Source organism: Callionymus lyra, chromosome 3 (genome assembly GCF_982586985.1).
Source record: "Callionymus lyra chromosome 3, fCalLyr1.hap1.1, whole genome shotgun sequence".
NCBI classification, from domain to species: domain Eukaryota; kingdom Metazoa; phylum Chordata; class Actinopteri; order Syngnathiformes; family Callionymidae; genus Callionymus; species Callionymus lyra.
In genome coordinates, this window is record NC_141820.1 from 8,991,613 (window position 1) to 9,008,423 (window position 16,811).

General features: G+C 39.2%; 1 protein-coding gene across 1 annotated transcript; it reads left to right on the plus strand.

The window, feature by feature from the left end:
- The first annotated feature begins 1,407 nt into the window (after window positions 1-1,407).
- On the plus strand, window positions 1,408-16,605 carry dync1li1 (dynein, cytoplasmic 1, light intermediate chain 1). Its single transcript, XM_087786366.1, has 13 exons — window positions 1,408-1,525; window positions 1,725-1,798; window positions 3,230-3,346; window positions 3,425-3,655; window positions 4,885-5,039; window positions 5,102-5,195; window positions 6,469-6,604; window positions 6,688-6,799; window positions 7,973-8,032; window positions 8,122-8,166; window positions 8,771-8,858; window positions 8,926-9,048; window positions 15,529-16,605. The coding sequence occupies exons 1-13, from the start codon at window positions 1,422-1,424 to the stop codon at window positions 15,645-15,647; spliced, it is 1,458 nt and encodes a 485-aa protein (XP_087642492.1). The 5' UTR covers window positions 1,408-1,421; the 3' UTR covers window positions 15,648-16,605.
- The last annotated feature ends 206 nt before the right edge of the window (window positions 16,606-16,811 follow it).

Consider the following 16,811-nt stretch of genomic DNA (forward strand, 5'->3'; position numbering starts at 1 on the left):
TGTGGGTGTGGTTATGGTCAACAAGATTTCATCTCCAGTAAAACAAAGTGTTTTCAGTGGGCGGGGCTTAAGATAATTTTCTAATGTTAATATTTCAATGAATTTTGTACAAACAGACACATACTGATGATACAATAGAGTCCAACTATTTAAAACACTAAAATCAACACTGTCTTTGTCCTTTAAATCAGTGTTTTAAAAGGTAATATAAAGCACAATAAAATAATAACTTTTATATACATTTTAGCCCCTGAGAATTGCCCACAACTTAACTAAAAACTACAATATCAAATAATACATATAACATGGATGATAAAATTCAGTGGAATAATAATCGGTGTGAATGTATAAGAATAATTAAGTGATTTATATATTTTAGGTTAATGTTTTCACTCTTAAATTAGGGGATGTCGTTACACAGGATTATCTTTCTTAACGTCATCATTTGTTTCAACGCCTTTAAAAGCCAGGATTGTTCCATGTTGTCATCTGGGTTTTTAGGGTGATCTCCGGTGAACATAGTAAATGTTCTTCTCTCCAAGATGCAGTAAGTTCCTCATCATGACCATGTCTACACTTATTACTTTATAAAGTTGCTGTGAAAATCTGGGCGAACGAGAGGTTACGAGAGTCCATTATGACGTAATAATGGCTTCACTCCTCCTCCAGCAAGCTGTAATCACACCCGCTTTGTTTATACAACGAGTCCCTTGGAGGTGAAGACTTCCGGGATTGATGACGCGCGGAGACAAACCTTCATGTTATAGAGTGGGTGGTCAACAAGATTTCATCTCCAAAACAACAAAGTGTTTTCATTTTCTACTGTCAATATTTCAATGAAAATAGAGTTTTGTACAAACAGACACTAATAATACAATAGACTCCAACATCTATTTAAAACACACTTAAAGCAACACTTTCGTTGTCCTTTAAAAGGTAATATAAAGCACAATAAAATAACTTTTATATACATTTTTTGCACATTCAGCTCCTGAGAATTGACTCACAACTTAACTAGTCTCCAATATCAATGACTAGTTGTGATGAAAATAATACATATAACATGGATGATAAAATTCAGTGGAATAATAATCGGTGTGAAAGTATAAGAATAAGTTAGTGACTTATATATTTTATAAAATTAAGATTATCTTAAATTAGGGAATGTTGTTACACAGGATTATCTTTTTTAACGTCATTATTTGTTGTTGTTAAAAGCCAGGATTGTTTCCATGTTGTCATCGGGTTTTTTTGAGGTGATCTCCAAGTGACGGACACGCCATGAGCTCATCCACGTCTGGCAGGACTGACCCGGGCTTTGTTGCGGGCGAACCACGCCCCGTGGCTCCGGCGTCAGCCGATGCTAACGTCGCTACATCCGGGCGCTCTGGTCTCGGCTTCCACACACAAGCCCTGCGAAGATGGCGTCTGCGGGGAGGAGTTCACTCTTATCCTCCAGCTCTGCTGGACCCGCGAGCACCCTGGACAACTCCGTCCTGGAGGAAGAAGACGGACAGGACTTATGGTGGGTTTGACGAGCTTTTTTTTTAAAAAAACGAGGGGGTTTTGTTTTTTAATTCCGAGTGGTTGTCGGGTGATGGTTTGACAGCTAGGAATGCTAACGTGGCTAACTAGCATCAGCATCAGAGTCGCTGTTAATGGTCGCTTTAAAAAAAAAAACATCTCGTGGTCTGTGTTTTTTATTTGGAATGTTCTGTTTGCAGGTCCACCATCCTGAGTGAAGTCTCGACCCATTCAAGATCCAAGCTACCGTGCGGGAAGAATGTCCTGGTCATGGGTGTGTATCCCGCAGCCTCCCGGTCCCTCCTAGCAGGGACAACAAACCCATCGATAAATCGGTTTTCGTTTAATAATGTCTGGATTTGGATATAAACGCACAGGTGTACACAGGTGTATTGACACAATAAAGAGCGTGATTTGTGCACGCGCACGGGGGCGCGCACAGCACCTTCATCCTCGTGGAAATCGTGCAAGTCATTCTAGCAATGCTGGGGAAGAGATGTCCACGTGACGTCACTGTGATCGATACTTTTTTACTCTGAATCTACTTCCGCTTCACGATGATGACACACGTGTGCGAACAAGAATGTTGTCGCTGTGAAGATGGAGAAACAAAAGTGTGGATTCTCTCCATCACAACACCAGCTTTTTGTCTCCTCCCCCCTGTCGACACGAGGCGGTATTACACATTGGGGGGTGGAATAACGCAACCATGACAACCGGAACAAAACAATAGGAAAAAAATAAAGAATGTTGTGATTAAACTACATTTTTCTAAAACGTTAATGGAAGGGATTTTAAGGAAAACATTATTCAAACCGTTTATAAATAAAATAAAAACTGTGAAATAATTACATTGTTGACATCAGATATAAAAGTTCAAATTTTAAAACTTAATATAATGTTGTTAATTGTAAGCAATTTTAAGCTTTTTACTCCAAATAATCCAAATGAATTTTCTCAATTTTCATTTACTTTCTCAATATTTTTAAGTAGTAGCTTGTTAGAATTATCCTCTGGTGGATTTATTATACTATTAGAATATATACAATTTTATATTGAATTAATGTTCTGACATTTTATTTAAAATATTCTGGGAAAAAAAAAAGGAAAACGTATTTAAAAAAAATTTGTAATTACAAAATCAACATCAATCAAACTATGTGTAAAATAAATACATTCATTTAGAATATATTCAATATATTCATTTAAAATATTAGTTAAAAAAAAATATTAAAATAATCTTTGAATATACAAATGATTGACTTTAATTAGTCAATAAAAGAGAATACATTATTTAATTCAGTAATTCCAAAAAATTGAAATGTAAAATGAAACAATTTATTATTCTGATGGAACATATATATTTAATTATAGGAAAAAAAACAAGTAACAATGACAAATAAAATGGTTGAATTCATGGCAGTTGCTCTTGAGCAGATGCTTAATCTCCACCATTTTTGTTGTTGGTGCTTTATCTCTTTCAGAGTTCTTAATAAGTCAAGTATTGTCTTCAATGTTTTTAAATGTACCTACTTAATACTTTTAAAGTTTTAAGTGTGTATTGTTCTGTTGTTTAAGCACTTTGTGGCCCTGGTCTGTGAAAGTAGCTTTACAAATATAAAAAACTTACTTCCAAATGTGGAAAAAGGTTGATTATAAAATGTCTATATCTTTTCAATAGCTTTTCATTCATCTCTTTCTTCAGGTGAGGTGGCCTCGGGGAAGACCACCTTGGTCGCCAAGCTTCAAGGAGTGGAAGAGTACATGAAAGGTCGTGGTTTGGAATACCTCTACTTCAGTGTCCATGACGACGACATCGACGGTAATGGATTAAAAATGCGACGCTGGGATCAAAGTACGAGACCATTGAACGTGTTTTAATTATGTATTTTCCCATCAGATCAAACGAGATGTAACGCGTGGGTGTTGGACGGAGATCTCTACCACAAAGGGCTGCAGGGCGTCGCGGTGCCGGTGGACGCGCTCGGCAACACGCTGCTGCTCGTCACCGTGGACATGTCGCGGCCCTGGAACGCCATGGACTCTCTTCAGAAGTGGGCGGCTGTTGCTAGGGAACACATAGACAAACTCCGGGTCCCCCCTGAAACACTGCGAGAGCTGGAGCATAGAAGTGAGTCATTTCTGCATGATGTTGTGTTATTACATGACAGAAATACTTCTTAAGAACTGAGTTTTATGACATAAATGATATCAGTTTTAATCATTTGATTCAAAGAATTGTAAAATCAATTGAATAGAACATACTGTACATGTAAACTAGAAGAATTGCATTTCCATAAGAAAATGTACTTTGAATGTTTAATGTGTAAACTGAAAGTAGTAAAAAAGTAAAAATGTCTGGAAACAGTTGAAATGATGGCATGAAGGAAGGAGACTGATATGAAAACGTTGAAATAAAGTAAAAAAGGTTGAGAAGAAGAATAGAAAGAAGGAGAAGAAGAAAGAAATTGTAGAATTTGTAGTAGAAGTATTAGTGGGAGTAGAAGAAGTAGTAGAATAACTAGAAGTAGTATAATTAGTTGTAGTAGACTTGTACTACTTCTAATAGTGGGAGTAGAAGTAGTAGAATTAGTAGTAGAAGTAGTAAACGCAGTAGTACAAGTAGTAGTAGTGGGAGTTGAAGAAGTAGAAGAAGCAGCAGTAGTAGAAGTAGTAGTAGTGGGAGTAGAAGTAGTAGAATTAGTATTATAAGTAGTCAATGCAGTTGTAGAATCAGTAGTAAACGCAGTTGTAGAATTAGTAGTAGTAGTAGTAGTAGTGGGAGTTGAAGTAGTAGAAGTAGAAGAAGCAGTAGTAGTAGTAGTAGTGGGAGTAGAAGTAATATAATTAGTAGTATAAGTAGTAAACGCAGTAGTAGAAATAGTGGTAGAAGTAGTAGTAGTAGTAGTGGGAGTAGAAAAAGTAGTAGAAGTATAATAAGTAGTAGAAGTAGTAGAATAATTGGTAGTATAAATAAAATAATAATAAATAAGTAAAATTATAATTAGTCAAATCAGTAGTAGAATTTGTAGTAAAATTGGAAGTAGTAGTAAGTAGACAAATTGTTTTTAAAGTTGAATGAAGCTCCTAGGTGAGAGTAGATGAAAGTACCTGAAGGTCAAAGTGGAAGGAGTTGAAACATGAGTTCAAAAGTTTCCCCATTTGAGTGAACGGGGAGAAAAAAGGAATAGAAGAAAGAAAAAAAAAGAAAGAAATTTATGAAAAAGTTGATGCAGTACAAAGTTTAGGTCAGAAGAAGTAAAATAATGAAAAAACGAAAAGACAAAAACAGGATCTCAATGCTGAAGGCGTATATAATCCCATCGCTGACACTGACCTATGACCCCTGAACACGTCCAGTTGTAAAGCAGTTCCAGGAGTACACAGAACCCGGCAGCGGGGAGGAAGGGACGCCGCAGAGAAGAAGCGACGACGAGGAGAGCATACTGTTGCCTCTGGGCGACAACACGCTAACGCACAACCTGGGCGTGCCGGTGGTCGTGGTGTGCACCAAGGTAATGATCCTGAACCTCCATCTCCGTGAAAACATTATTTTGATATGGATGTCTCTCGTCAGTGTGACGCCATCAGCACGTTGGAGAAGGAACACGACTACAGAGACGAACACTTGGACTTCATTCAGTCCCACATCAGAAATTTCTGTCTTCAATGTATCCTTTGACTGAGGTATTGTTACAGTTAAACGCCTCACAGCAAGAAGGTTGCTGGTTCGCTTCCAGGTCGGGAGGGAGTCAACCTGTGACCTTTCTGTGTGTATGTTCGCCCCGTGTTGCGTGGGTTTACTCCGGGCACTCCGGTTTCCTCCCACAGTCCAAAAACATACAGAGGGTGATTGAGAACTTGGGGAAATTGTCCGTAGGTAAGAGTGTGTGTGTGAATGGTTGTGTGTCTTTGTGTGTCCTGCGACAGACTGGCGTCCTGTCCAGGGTGTCCCCCGCCTCCCATCCAAAGAATCTGGGACAGGCTTCAGACCCCGCGACCCCCATAAGGGATTATGCGGTAAAGAAAATTAAAGAATGAAAAAGTTAAATAAATCATGGTTTTTGTTTCACTTTTTGTCTTTAGTTTACGGTACTTTAGGTTTTTTTTTCGTAAACTTGAAGTGACAAGAGTGACAGATGTAATGTAATCAATAGAATACTAGATATAATGATTTCATTTTTCTGTACAGCACGGACAAATTCTTTGCAAACTGGTACCGTCCTAGGCCCGATCGTTTTTGGACCATTGAGAGATATATATATAGATATATTTATATATATCTATATATAGATAGATGGATATATATAGCATTTTAACTGTTTACACTTTTGTTAAACAATGTTGATCAAACATTATCTGTATATGTTGCAATATATTGCGACACTGTAGTAAAAAGTATATATGTGTAGTATTGTGTAGTACTTGACTCTGGTGTTGTAGTATTTACAGACCACATGACTCTTGACGAAGTCGTAACTGCTTTCATTTGTTTTGAAATCAAAATATGTCCAAATATCACCTTTAAAGCTGCTGGAGTCGAATGTATCCTCTCGACCTCAGTCAAAATGAAAAATGAACATACACTTCGTTTTACACTCACTTTATTGAAATATAAACCATAAAATATGATTTAAAGCCAAAAAATAAAATTCATACAGTACTGATTAATATCGATTCCGTATCGTGGATGAAATATTGCGATATATCAGTGTATTAATATTTTCTCACACCACTAGTCAGTTTCTACTTCAAACATACTTTAATAACTCTCCTTCAGAATCAAGTTTAAGTACAATCTTATGTTTCTTCTGGATCGTGTTCACTTGCTCAACACTTCTCTAATAACTCTCGTGGTGCCAAAGTAGAGCCAACGAAATATAAGTGTTCGATATAATGTGTGTAACGTCGTCATGTGTAAGATTTTCTTGACAGTCGTGTCAGACGGAGCGTCTCTCGTTTACACATCAGTGAAGGAGATGAAGAATCTGGACGTGTTGTATAAATATTTGGTACACAGACTCTACGGTTTCCCGTTTAACTGCCCGGCACAAGTAGTGGAAAGAGACGCCGTCTTCATGTGAGTGTGTTTTCGAGTATTCAACTAGTACTTTGGACCTCACTCTGTTTATTGAAATTGTATTTTTTCTTCCCTTTGACCAGTCCCTCAGGCTGGGACAACGAGAAGAAGATCGCAATTCTCCACGAGAACCTCCAGACGTTGAAAATAGACGATGGATTTGAGGAGGTTATCGTTAAACCACCAGTTAGAAAGGTACGAGAAATGTGTCTTAAACCAATGCGTTACATTGAAAATATATGTTGATCTTAAACCGGATACACACAATTATAATTATCTGGGATTATTTGATCTCTTATAAAATAATCCTGTGGCGTACTAAGTTTTAGTTTGTCCTTGGGCCTCATGTACTCAGACGTTCGTCGATTTTTTTTTTTCTCTTCATGTGTTGGGCTGGACGATTGAAAATTTCCTGATCCAGATACTTTCACTTTTTTGAACTATAGTTGTTTAAAAAAATCATTTTATGAAGTCAATAATAACAAAAATAAACATTTTATTACACATTGGACAAATCTTTAGTTTATTTGTTTAGCTTCAATAAAAGTCTAAAGTGTTGATGCAAGTGTGTGTTGGATAGATGGTTGACTCTATTGTATCATCAGTGCGTCTCAATTCTTAGTATGTGAAATGTAGTGCTCCATACACACTAAATTGTCACTAAAACGCCCACAAAACTGAGTATGGATCGATGGACACTTTCTACACTAAACGGCTCCGTCTTAGTGACGTTGACGTTTGTAAACGGAAGTAACATCATATATATATATATGTATACTGTATATACCGGCATAAATATCTCGCAAATATTTTTTTTCTTATATTTCTTGATCCAAACCAAACGTGCTGCCAGCAGGTGGCGATAGTGTTCCTTAAGCTGGTTGAAATCCTCGTTAAATAGTAGTAGAAGAAGAAGCTGTCGCATCATTTCCTGTTAGTGTGTAGCAGCAGAGTTTGATTTGAGACATACTATCTGTGGAGAATTAGTTACTAGTAAGTACGTACACTATCCTGATGCATACTAACCACCAGTGCACTAAGAGAAGTATGCAAATTGAGACACAGGATATGTTTTTCTGGAGATGAAACCTTGTTGAACCACGCCCACTCTAGTGTGACTGGTCAAACATCAAGGTTAGTCAACGGCTGTCATCAATCCTGGGAGTCTCAACCTGGAATGTTTAACCACAGAAAAAGCTTATCTGGTTGTTTTACATTTGAATTTTTTTTATGTGATAAGCAACTTTTGGATCATTGCATTTGCCCTGATTCAGATGCAAGAGTTGCATCAGTAAAGAGTAAAATCATTGTGCGACGAACCAGGTCTACTTTAAAAACTCACACTAATGCTGTTTAATCTGCTTTCAGATCGTTCACGAAAAGGAGATTCAGGCAGAAGACGACCAAGTGTTTCTGGTAAAGTTGCAGGTAATAATTAAAAAATGTTTTATCCAACATCGCGAGTTCTATCCGATGGAAAGTGGAGTGAATCGTTTGTTCTCTCCTCCGTTCTGCAGTCGCTCCTCGCCAAGCAGCCAGCTGTGACACCTGGGCGACCCGTGGTGAGAAGCTATTCTCGTTCAGCTTTTGTTATTTTTAGGGATGTTCTGTCTTGCGCTTTTTTGCTGTTGAAACATGTTCTTACTGTATATCAGGAAATGGCTGGCTGTTAGTTTTTTCCTTCAATATACTTTAAAAGGTCACCGTTACTGAGAGGTGTGTTGAGCAGGATGGAACCTCGTTGAGTTTGCAGGTTCAAGTAAATGTCAAATTAATTTTGCAGATTTTGCAGAATAATGCGATGAGTTTTCCAAAACGTAACGACCGCTATTAACAAGTTATGACTGTGAATCAGAATCAGAATCCTTTATTTGTCCTGCGAGGGGAAATTCGGTTTAAACAGCAATATACAAAAAATAAAAACCCCCAGAAATGAAAATAAAATGAAAAAAATCTAAATAGAATAGAATAAAAATCTGCCCTATATTATATATATACACTAACATATTTACAAAATATATTTACAAAAATAACAAGAAGAAAAAAGAAAAGGTGCTGTTAAATATTATCTGGCTTTTAAAAGATTGCTGTAATATGTACCTGTTAAAGTGGAAGTTGCTTCCCAATGGCGTCCCGGTGTTTGAGAGAAACTGTTCATCTTCCCAGGACACGACCACCCGAGCGCCCAGCGGCTCCCCCAGGACGAGTAATCGCTCTGCGGCGGCGAACGTGGCCAACGCGATGCCTCAGTCAGGTGCGCCTCGTCTTTCCCGTCCTGACCTTGTTTCAGTCGATGACCTCTTTTCTAAATCTTTCTGCAGGTCAGACCAGTGAGGGGGTCCTGGCCAACTTCTTCAACAGTCTACTGACAAAGAAAACGGGAACCGCGGGACCCGGGTCACCAGGAGGGGGCAACAATACTCCCGGAACCGTACGCAAGTCAGGTGGGCACCTTTGGGTCGTACTTTTAATTTATTCACCTCCACCTGTTTTGTTTTATTTAATTCTGATCTTTTAACCTTGTGATTGAACTTCCTGTATTCTGCTGTCACCGTGGTAGTAGTTCAGGGGTCTCAAATTCAACTGGCCGGATGTTGAACATATTTGACAAATTTGATTTTTATTTCTTTGTTTATTTTGCATGGATTTGCCAATTAAGGTCGTTTTATTTTGGAAATCTGTTCCATCTTAAAGTTCAATTAATGTTTTGATTTAAGTCTAAATAGATGTTGTGACTTTATTGTATCATCAGTGTTTGTTTGAACAAAAACTCTATTTTCATTGAAATATTGACATTAGAAAGTTATCTTAAGTCCCGCCCACTGGAGATTAAATCTTGTTGACCATAACCACACCCGCTCTGCTGTGATTGGTCAAAGCATCAGGGTTTGTCACCGCACGTCATCAATCCCTGAAGTCTCTACCTCCAAGGGACTCGTTGTATAAAAAAAGCGGGGCGTGATTACAGCCGGCTGGAAGAGGAGTGAAGCCATTGTTAAGTCATAATGGACTCCGCTCTCGTAACCTCTCGTTCGCCAAGATTTCAGAGCAACTTGATAAAGTAATAAGTGTAAAACATGGTCATGATGAGGAACTTCATGCATCTTGGTGAGGAAGACTTCAACATTTGAAACATGTGAGTCAAGAGAGTTGGAGTTTTACATAAGTTGACCTTTAACTATATAAATGTTAACATTTTAGCTCATGTTCTTTATTCCTTAACCATCAGACGTCGATCTAAAATGGAGTCTCTTGCTCTGCCTGCACTCATAAAAACAAGAATACATTGAGGGCCAAACAATATCATGCCACGGGCCACAACTTTGAGACCCCTGTAGTAGATGTTCACTACTCCAAAACACCTGTTGTATATCTTTAGCATGTCCATACTAAAAAAAAATACTCATTTTCATGACTGTTTAACATCATTGTCAACATCATTCACGGTGTGGTATGATGTTGTCCACCTAGTCAGAGGATGCTGGCCTCGATAAGGTGTGTGTGAGCCAGAACCTCCTAGTTTACTACTGCTCGTCTCTATCATCCTCCTCCTCCTCCTGCTCCTCTGGTCCTGTTTCACCCTTGTTTGAGTTTGCATCTCTACCCGGAACCTATTTGAGATCAGGCCTGTGTGCTTCGTACGACTTACACTGCGATCAAAAGCTTCAAAATCGGACTTGAGCGCAGAATTATCAAGACTTGCATGGCCTTTTTGGAGATGATGCCACAGCTTCTTAAATCTGTTGTACAGCTTCTTTTTTTTTAATGGGATTGCACATCTATGATAGAGATCACCGTATGTTACAGTTGTTTCCTAAATAAATGGCTGGAAAGACCAAGTTAATGGTTTACGATCATGCATGGCAACGTCTCTGTGATACTCAAGTTTGACCCCATTTTCTTATCAGGCATGTTGCCTCGCCTTCTCAGTTCCCTTTAAAATTGCACATGGTTTGATTAAGGCTGGCAGATGTGAAGTATATTAAGTTACTTCTTTTGTTCATGTTTACTGCAGTGGAGCTACTATATACTCATTATATGTGTGTTTCTTTGTTTCTTTGTCATACTCTCAAATTATAGAGTATATATAATTAGATATAGATTTATAATATCATTCACTTAAAATAACCTAAAAGTGAAAAAGCTTCAGCCATGATCATAGATTTATATTTAAACATATATTTTTTGATGTGTACGGACGAATAAAACGTACAAATGTCAAGTGAATATGGCAAAAAGATGGTTGAAGTATTCGATAAAACTGAAAAGCTTAATGCAAAGAGTGAAGAGAATATTCTCTTATCATGGATGTTTACTTAAATAGATATTGTCTGATGAATTCAACATCGTATTTATTTCCTTTATAATAAACATGTCTCATTGACCTGCTTTGGAGTTTTTACCTTGTTTAATTAAAGGGAGATTTTGGTTTTCAAACAATTTTCGTAGTCATTGCATGGTGTGAGATCAACGGTGGACTCTTGAGATCCTCTGATATGATGCAGGATGACAGTGTGAAGATGAGAGAGTCGGACAAGAAACATGCTTCGTCCTGATCTCATTAGCGTCAGCTTGGCCGCACCTTTTAAAGAAACCTTTTCTGAATTTTTATGTAACGTATGAAACACAGTCGACCTTTCACCTGCATCAAGTGCAATAAAATAATGTGGCTCTATTTTAATTGATATTCCACTCCAGAGTCTTGTAAACAGTCACGTGTGACCAAAAATTTGATTTGATTTTTTTTATGTCAGAATATTGAGATTTACAATTTTTTTTTTTTTATTTACCTTAGTTGGGTAGTGTCGTGTCCTAAATGGTAGTGATGGTCTGATGAAGCTTCATGAAGCAGTGTCATTATTTTCCTTAGTTTTGAACAACTATTCTAATGAAACCTCACATCACATTTAAACTGATGGCGCCACCTACTGACCTCTAAACAACGTGACACTGTTTCATGAAGCTTCATCAGCCCATCACTACTAAATGGCGGTGATGTGTTAATGAAGCTTCATGAAACGGATGAGGTATCATGATGCAGTTGATGAAGCTTCATGAAACCGATGAGGTATCATGATACAGTTAATGAAGCTTCATGAAACAGATGAGGTATCATGATACAGTTGATGAAGCTTCATGAAACAGATGAGGTATCAGGATACAGTAGATGAAGCTTCATGAAACTGATGAGGTATCATGATACAGTTGATGAAGCTTCATTAACCAGATGAGGTATCAGGATACAGTTGATGAAACTTCATGAAACTGATGAGGTATCATGATACAGTTAATGAAGCTTCATGAAACGGATGAGGTATCAGGATACAGTTGATGAAGCTTCATGAAACGGATGAGGTATCAGGATACAGTTGATGAAGCTTCATGAAACAGATGATGTATCACGATACAGTTGATGAAACTTCATGAAACAGATGAGGTATCATGATGCAGAGTCTTCGTTTTGAAATACCGTTAGATGGCACTCTTAGTTTGACAATGATTATAAAGCAGAGAGTGACATCTAGTGGTCTTTTTTACATGAAGAAACTGTATCATGATACCTCATCGACTATTTCATGAAGCCTCATCAACACATTACTATGAAATAGACTCAATTTTGACTCCTGAAAAAAAGCAACAAAAAAGACCTTTATCTTCTGATTTAAAACCTTTCCATTGTTTCGTCTTGGTTTAAAGTCAAACTACAATTCTTGTGTTGGCTGTAAACTAATTGGAAAACGTCAAATTAAACATAAGATTAAGCTTTATTTGAATCACCTGAAACCTCTCCGTGACTCACGATAGTAGAAATACTATCTCAATAAAGGATTTGTTCCTACTGTTAGTCACGAGGTTTAAATTACACATTTGTCCCGGAACATTTTGAACCTCTTCAAATGAAACAGGATATTAGTCTTTTGATGAAAACGGAGCAGATGATGAAAAGATGTGAGTTCAATATAAGTAAAGGTATCACGATAGAGTGTACTGCCGTGTGACTACAGGGGTAGTATTGCAGTATTCGACAGCACATGTGACTATGACTCACTTCCCTGCCACTTCTGTATCATACTCCATGAGTCACATATAAAAGCTGGTTAACAAGCACCCCAGGAGATCATCCTTGATAGAAACTCAGTTTATCTTTCCACAGCGTCAAGTTGAGAAAAGGAGGGATCGGGAGTTTGTCGTCTTCACTGAAATCAAAGGTTTTCTCCCAGAACTTGATGTAATAAAGTCTCTTGGTACTATCTAGAAGGATCTTCTGATCTCAGGTGCAGTGGTTGATCCGATGCTGGATGGACTTTATTTAGGTTTTGTTGTGCTTTTGTTTGTGAAAGATCTCATTCTCATCAAGACTGTAGAGGGCGCTATAAGTTTAATACTTTCAAATAACATCCGCCGACATTAAAGAAGTGGTTCACGACAGTTTCTCTGTTTGCAGATGACTTATTACTTTATGTCACCGATTCTGTCTCAAGTTTTCTTGATAGTTTGTCTAATTTGAACACGTTTTCTGAGCAAATAAGGTTGATATTATATATTCTCACACTTTTCCTGATGGAAAATAATATTTCACTGTGTTCTAGTCATGTCGACTAAGGGGTGGGGGAATTATTTGGGAGTAATTCGTGCCATAAAATGGTCAAAAATGGGGATAACATGTCTTGGTCCAAAAGACGCGTTAAAAAAATAATGTTCCTCTTGTACCGACACCTCAACAAAATGAATTGTTCCAAAAAGTAAGCGAGAATTACCCTGAGTGACTGGGATCTTACACTAAAAACAATATTAAAATACAGACTTGTTACATTTTTCCGAAACTTTTGCTTATGTCAATGCAATACAATAGGGTCGTTAAAGACAGTACGGAGGTATTTGGATGTATTAAGTGTCTTTTTTGGACGTATAAGTGAGTCACGTGTCACATGGACTTGTATGTTTGCCTATAACTCTAAAAAAATGAACCGATTACTTTCAAAATGATCCTAAACCTTAGTCAAGAGTGAGTAGAAAACTTGTCCTGACTCGTCCTCCTGACTCGTCCTCCTGACTCGTCCTCCTGACTTGTCCTCCTGACTCGTCTTTTCCTCACTCATCCTCCTGGCTCGTCCTCCTGACTCGTCTTGCCCTGACTCGTCTTGTCCTGACTCGTCCTCCTGACTCGTCCTCCTGACTCGTCCTCCTGACTCGTCCTCCTGACTCGTCTTGTCCTGACTCGTCTTGTCCTTTTTCGTCCTCCTGACTCGTCCTCCTGACTCGTCCTCCTGACTCGTCCTCCTGACTCGTCTTTTCCTTGCTCATCCTCCTGGCTCTTCCTCCTGACTCGTCTTGTCCTGACTCGTCTTGTCCTGACTCGTCTTGTCCTGACTCGTCTTGTCCTGACTCGTCTTGTCCTGACTTCTCTTGTCCTGACTCGTCCTCCTGACTCGTCTTATTCCGTCTTGTCCTCACTCATCCTCATGACTCGTCTTGTCCTGACTCGTCTTGTCCTGACTCGTCCTCCTGACTCATCCTCCTGACTCGTCTTGTCCTGACTCGTCCTCCTGACTCGTCTTATTCCGTCTTGTCCTCACTCATCCTCATGACTCGTCTTGTCCTGACTTGTCCTCCTGACTCATCCTCCTGACTCGTCTTGTCCTGACTCGTCCTCCTGACTCGTCTTGTCCTGACTCATCCTCCTGACTCGTCTTGTCCTGACTCGTCCTCCTGACTCATCCTCCTGAATGTCTTGTCCTGGCTTGTCTTGTCCTGACTCGTCTTGTCCTGACTCGTCCTCCTGACTCGTCTTATTCTGTCTTGTCCTACCCTGTATATTCTTGTTCGGACTCGTCTTGTCCTTTTTCGTCCTCCTGACTCGTCTTTTCCTCACTCATCCTCCTGACTCATCCTCCTGGCTCATCCTCCTGGCTCGTCCTCCTGACTCGTCTTGTCCTGACTCGTCTTGTCCTGACTTCTCTTGTCCTGACTCGTCTTGTCCTGACTTCTCTTGTCCTGACTCGTCCTCCTGACTCGTCTTATTCCGTCTTGTCCTCACTCATCCTCATGACTGGTCTTGTCCTGACTTGTCCTCCTGACTCATCCTCCTGACTGGTCTTGTCCTGACTCTTCCTCCTGACTCGTCCTCTTGACTCTTCCTCCTGACTCGTCTTGTCCTGACTTCTCTTGTCCTGACTCGTCCTCCTGACTCGTCCTCCTGACTCGTCCTCCTGACTCGTCCTCCTGACTCGTCTTATTCCGTCTTGTCCTCACTCATCCTCATGACTCGTCTTGTCCTGACTTGTCCTCCTGACTCGTCCTCCTGACTCGTCCTCCTGACTCGTCTTATTCCGTCTTGTCCTCACTCATCCTCATGACTCGTCTTGTCCTGACTCATCCTCCTGACTCGTCTTATTCTTTCTTGTCCTCCTCTGACTCAGCCTGTCCCGACTTGTCCTCCTGACTCTGAATTCGGGGTGACCTCAATTTCTATGTGTATTTCCATCAGTGCCATTATTTATGCCAGAATATTTATTTGCCATCATTGACGAAATAATAAATGAGTTCATTTGGTCAAAAAACTCAATGATACAAAAGTCCTACATATATTTCAGTGGTGCACTTTTTTAAATTAATTAATTTAATAACTATAATGTAAATACATCGTTCTTTGTTATACAACCCAACAGTAAAATGGCAGTTGGTGTGTTTTGTTGCCTTTTTTTATGGACTGCTTTTCAAGACATCATTCCTTCTTCAAACATTCGCCAAGTCAGGTGATCATTATTGGAATAAACATTTGTTATCCAGCCCTTTTCTAAATCATGTGGAATTGTCTCCTCACCTGAACCTTATGCAATGCAATGTCCTTGTTTTGCTGCGAATGTGTTATGGTGACACGATTGATTTTTATTTTATTCTTTTCTTTGGAATGATGGTTGCAGGTTCCAAACTGGGTCTGAGCGACGTACAGGCGGAGCTGGACCGCATCTCCAACCGGGAAACTGACTCAGACCTGCCCATCGCCAACGAGACCCCTGCAACCGATGGCCAGGAAACATGAATACAACCAATTTTTTTCCAGTTCAAATCCTCTCCTCCTCCTCCTCCTCCTCCACTTCAAGTCCAGACCCCTCCACCTCTTTTCTCTCTTCCTCCCTCTGCTCTGTTGCAACTCTGGAACCAAAGAGGGATGCAGGGGAAGAAAAAAAAAAAGAAACAAAAAGGTGGACACTTAAGTTTTTTTTTCAACCCCATCTACTCGTACACTAAACATGAAGAACAACCAGCGTCAAGTACCCGCCCTCGGACCCCCTGACCGTTACACCGAGGGCAGGCATTTGTCGCTGTTGCGTTCAAGACTTGTGTTTCCTGAGAATGAAAAAATGTTTGTGGGACAAACCGGGGGGAGCGATTATGAGCTGCTGAAGGCCGCATGATTAAGAAACTGCACTTAGATAATAGGAAGGATTGTGTGTTTTTATTTATCGGAGGGACGCGTTCTCTGGCCAGATCATGAACAAGAAATAACATTGTTGTAGTTTTTGTTTTTTTTGTAACATGAAGGGACAAACAAACCAGTATTTTTATTTGTATGAGTGAGAGTGTGTATGTGACCGTACGGTTTAAGATAAGATTACAGTTTTACTACAAATTACACCTGATTCTTGGCAACTAAAGAAAAAAAGGAACATAATTTGCTTTCACACCACTGGCATTAAAAGAAAAAAAAGGGACATTTGTCGTGTCTTACTACCAATGAGCGGAACTCTCACTTCAGGTGCATTCTTCTTTCATTTGTAGATGATATGTTGGATAAGTAGATGTTACCTCCACGTAAAAGAAGGGATGTAGAGCGGTGGTGGGAGGGAAGGAGGGAGCAAAAAAGAAAAGGTTCACATCCAGAATGTACAGTCATTGTCTCACTGATTGGTCCCGTTATTTCCAGAGCTCTGTGTTGGCGTTTGTATAACTGGATCTGTTCATCAGTGAAAAATAAAAGGTGTATTTATGCAGATTCATCCAACTGTCCTTTGTTGTTGTTTTTTTTTAAATCGAGCTCTCACGACGTCTCCAGCTGTGTCTCACTATAATACTGTATGTCGGCAATTGAAGGAGTTTTGTGTCTTTTTTTTCTTTTGTGGTGAAACGGTTCTTTTTTTAAAAATTATTAATAATGTCACAGCCCCCGATCACTATGCAACATGTGGAGAATAAATAAAATAAT

What these genes read in the sequence shown, in the direction of transcription:
- dync1li1 (XM_087786366.1), top strand. Translation starts at nt 1,422, where the DNA reads ATGGCGTCTGCGGGGAGGAGTTCACTCTTATCCTCCAGCTCTGCTGGA. An exon ending in TGGTCGTGGTGTGCACCAAG is followed by an intron (nt 5,040 to 5,101) that starts GTAATGATCCTG and finishes GTCTCTCGTCAG; the next exon opens with TGTGACGCCATCAGCACGTT. An exon ending in TGACACCTGGGCGACCCGTG is followed by an intron (nt 8,167 to 8,770) that starts GTGAGAAGCTAT and finishes TCATCTTCCCAG; the next exon opens with GACACGACCACCCGAGCGCC.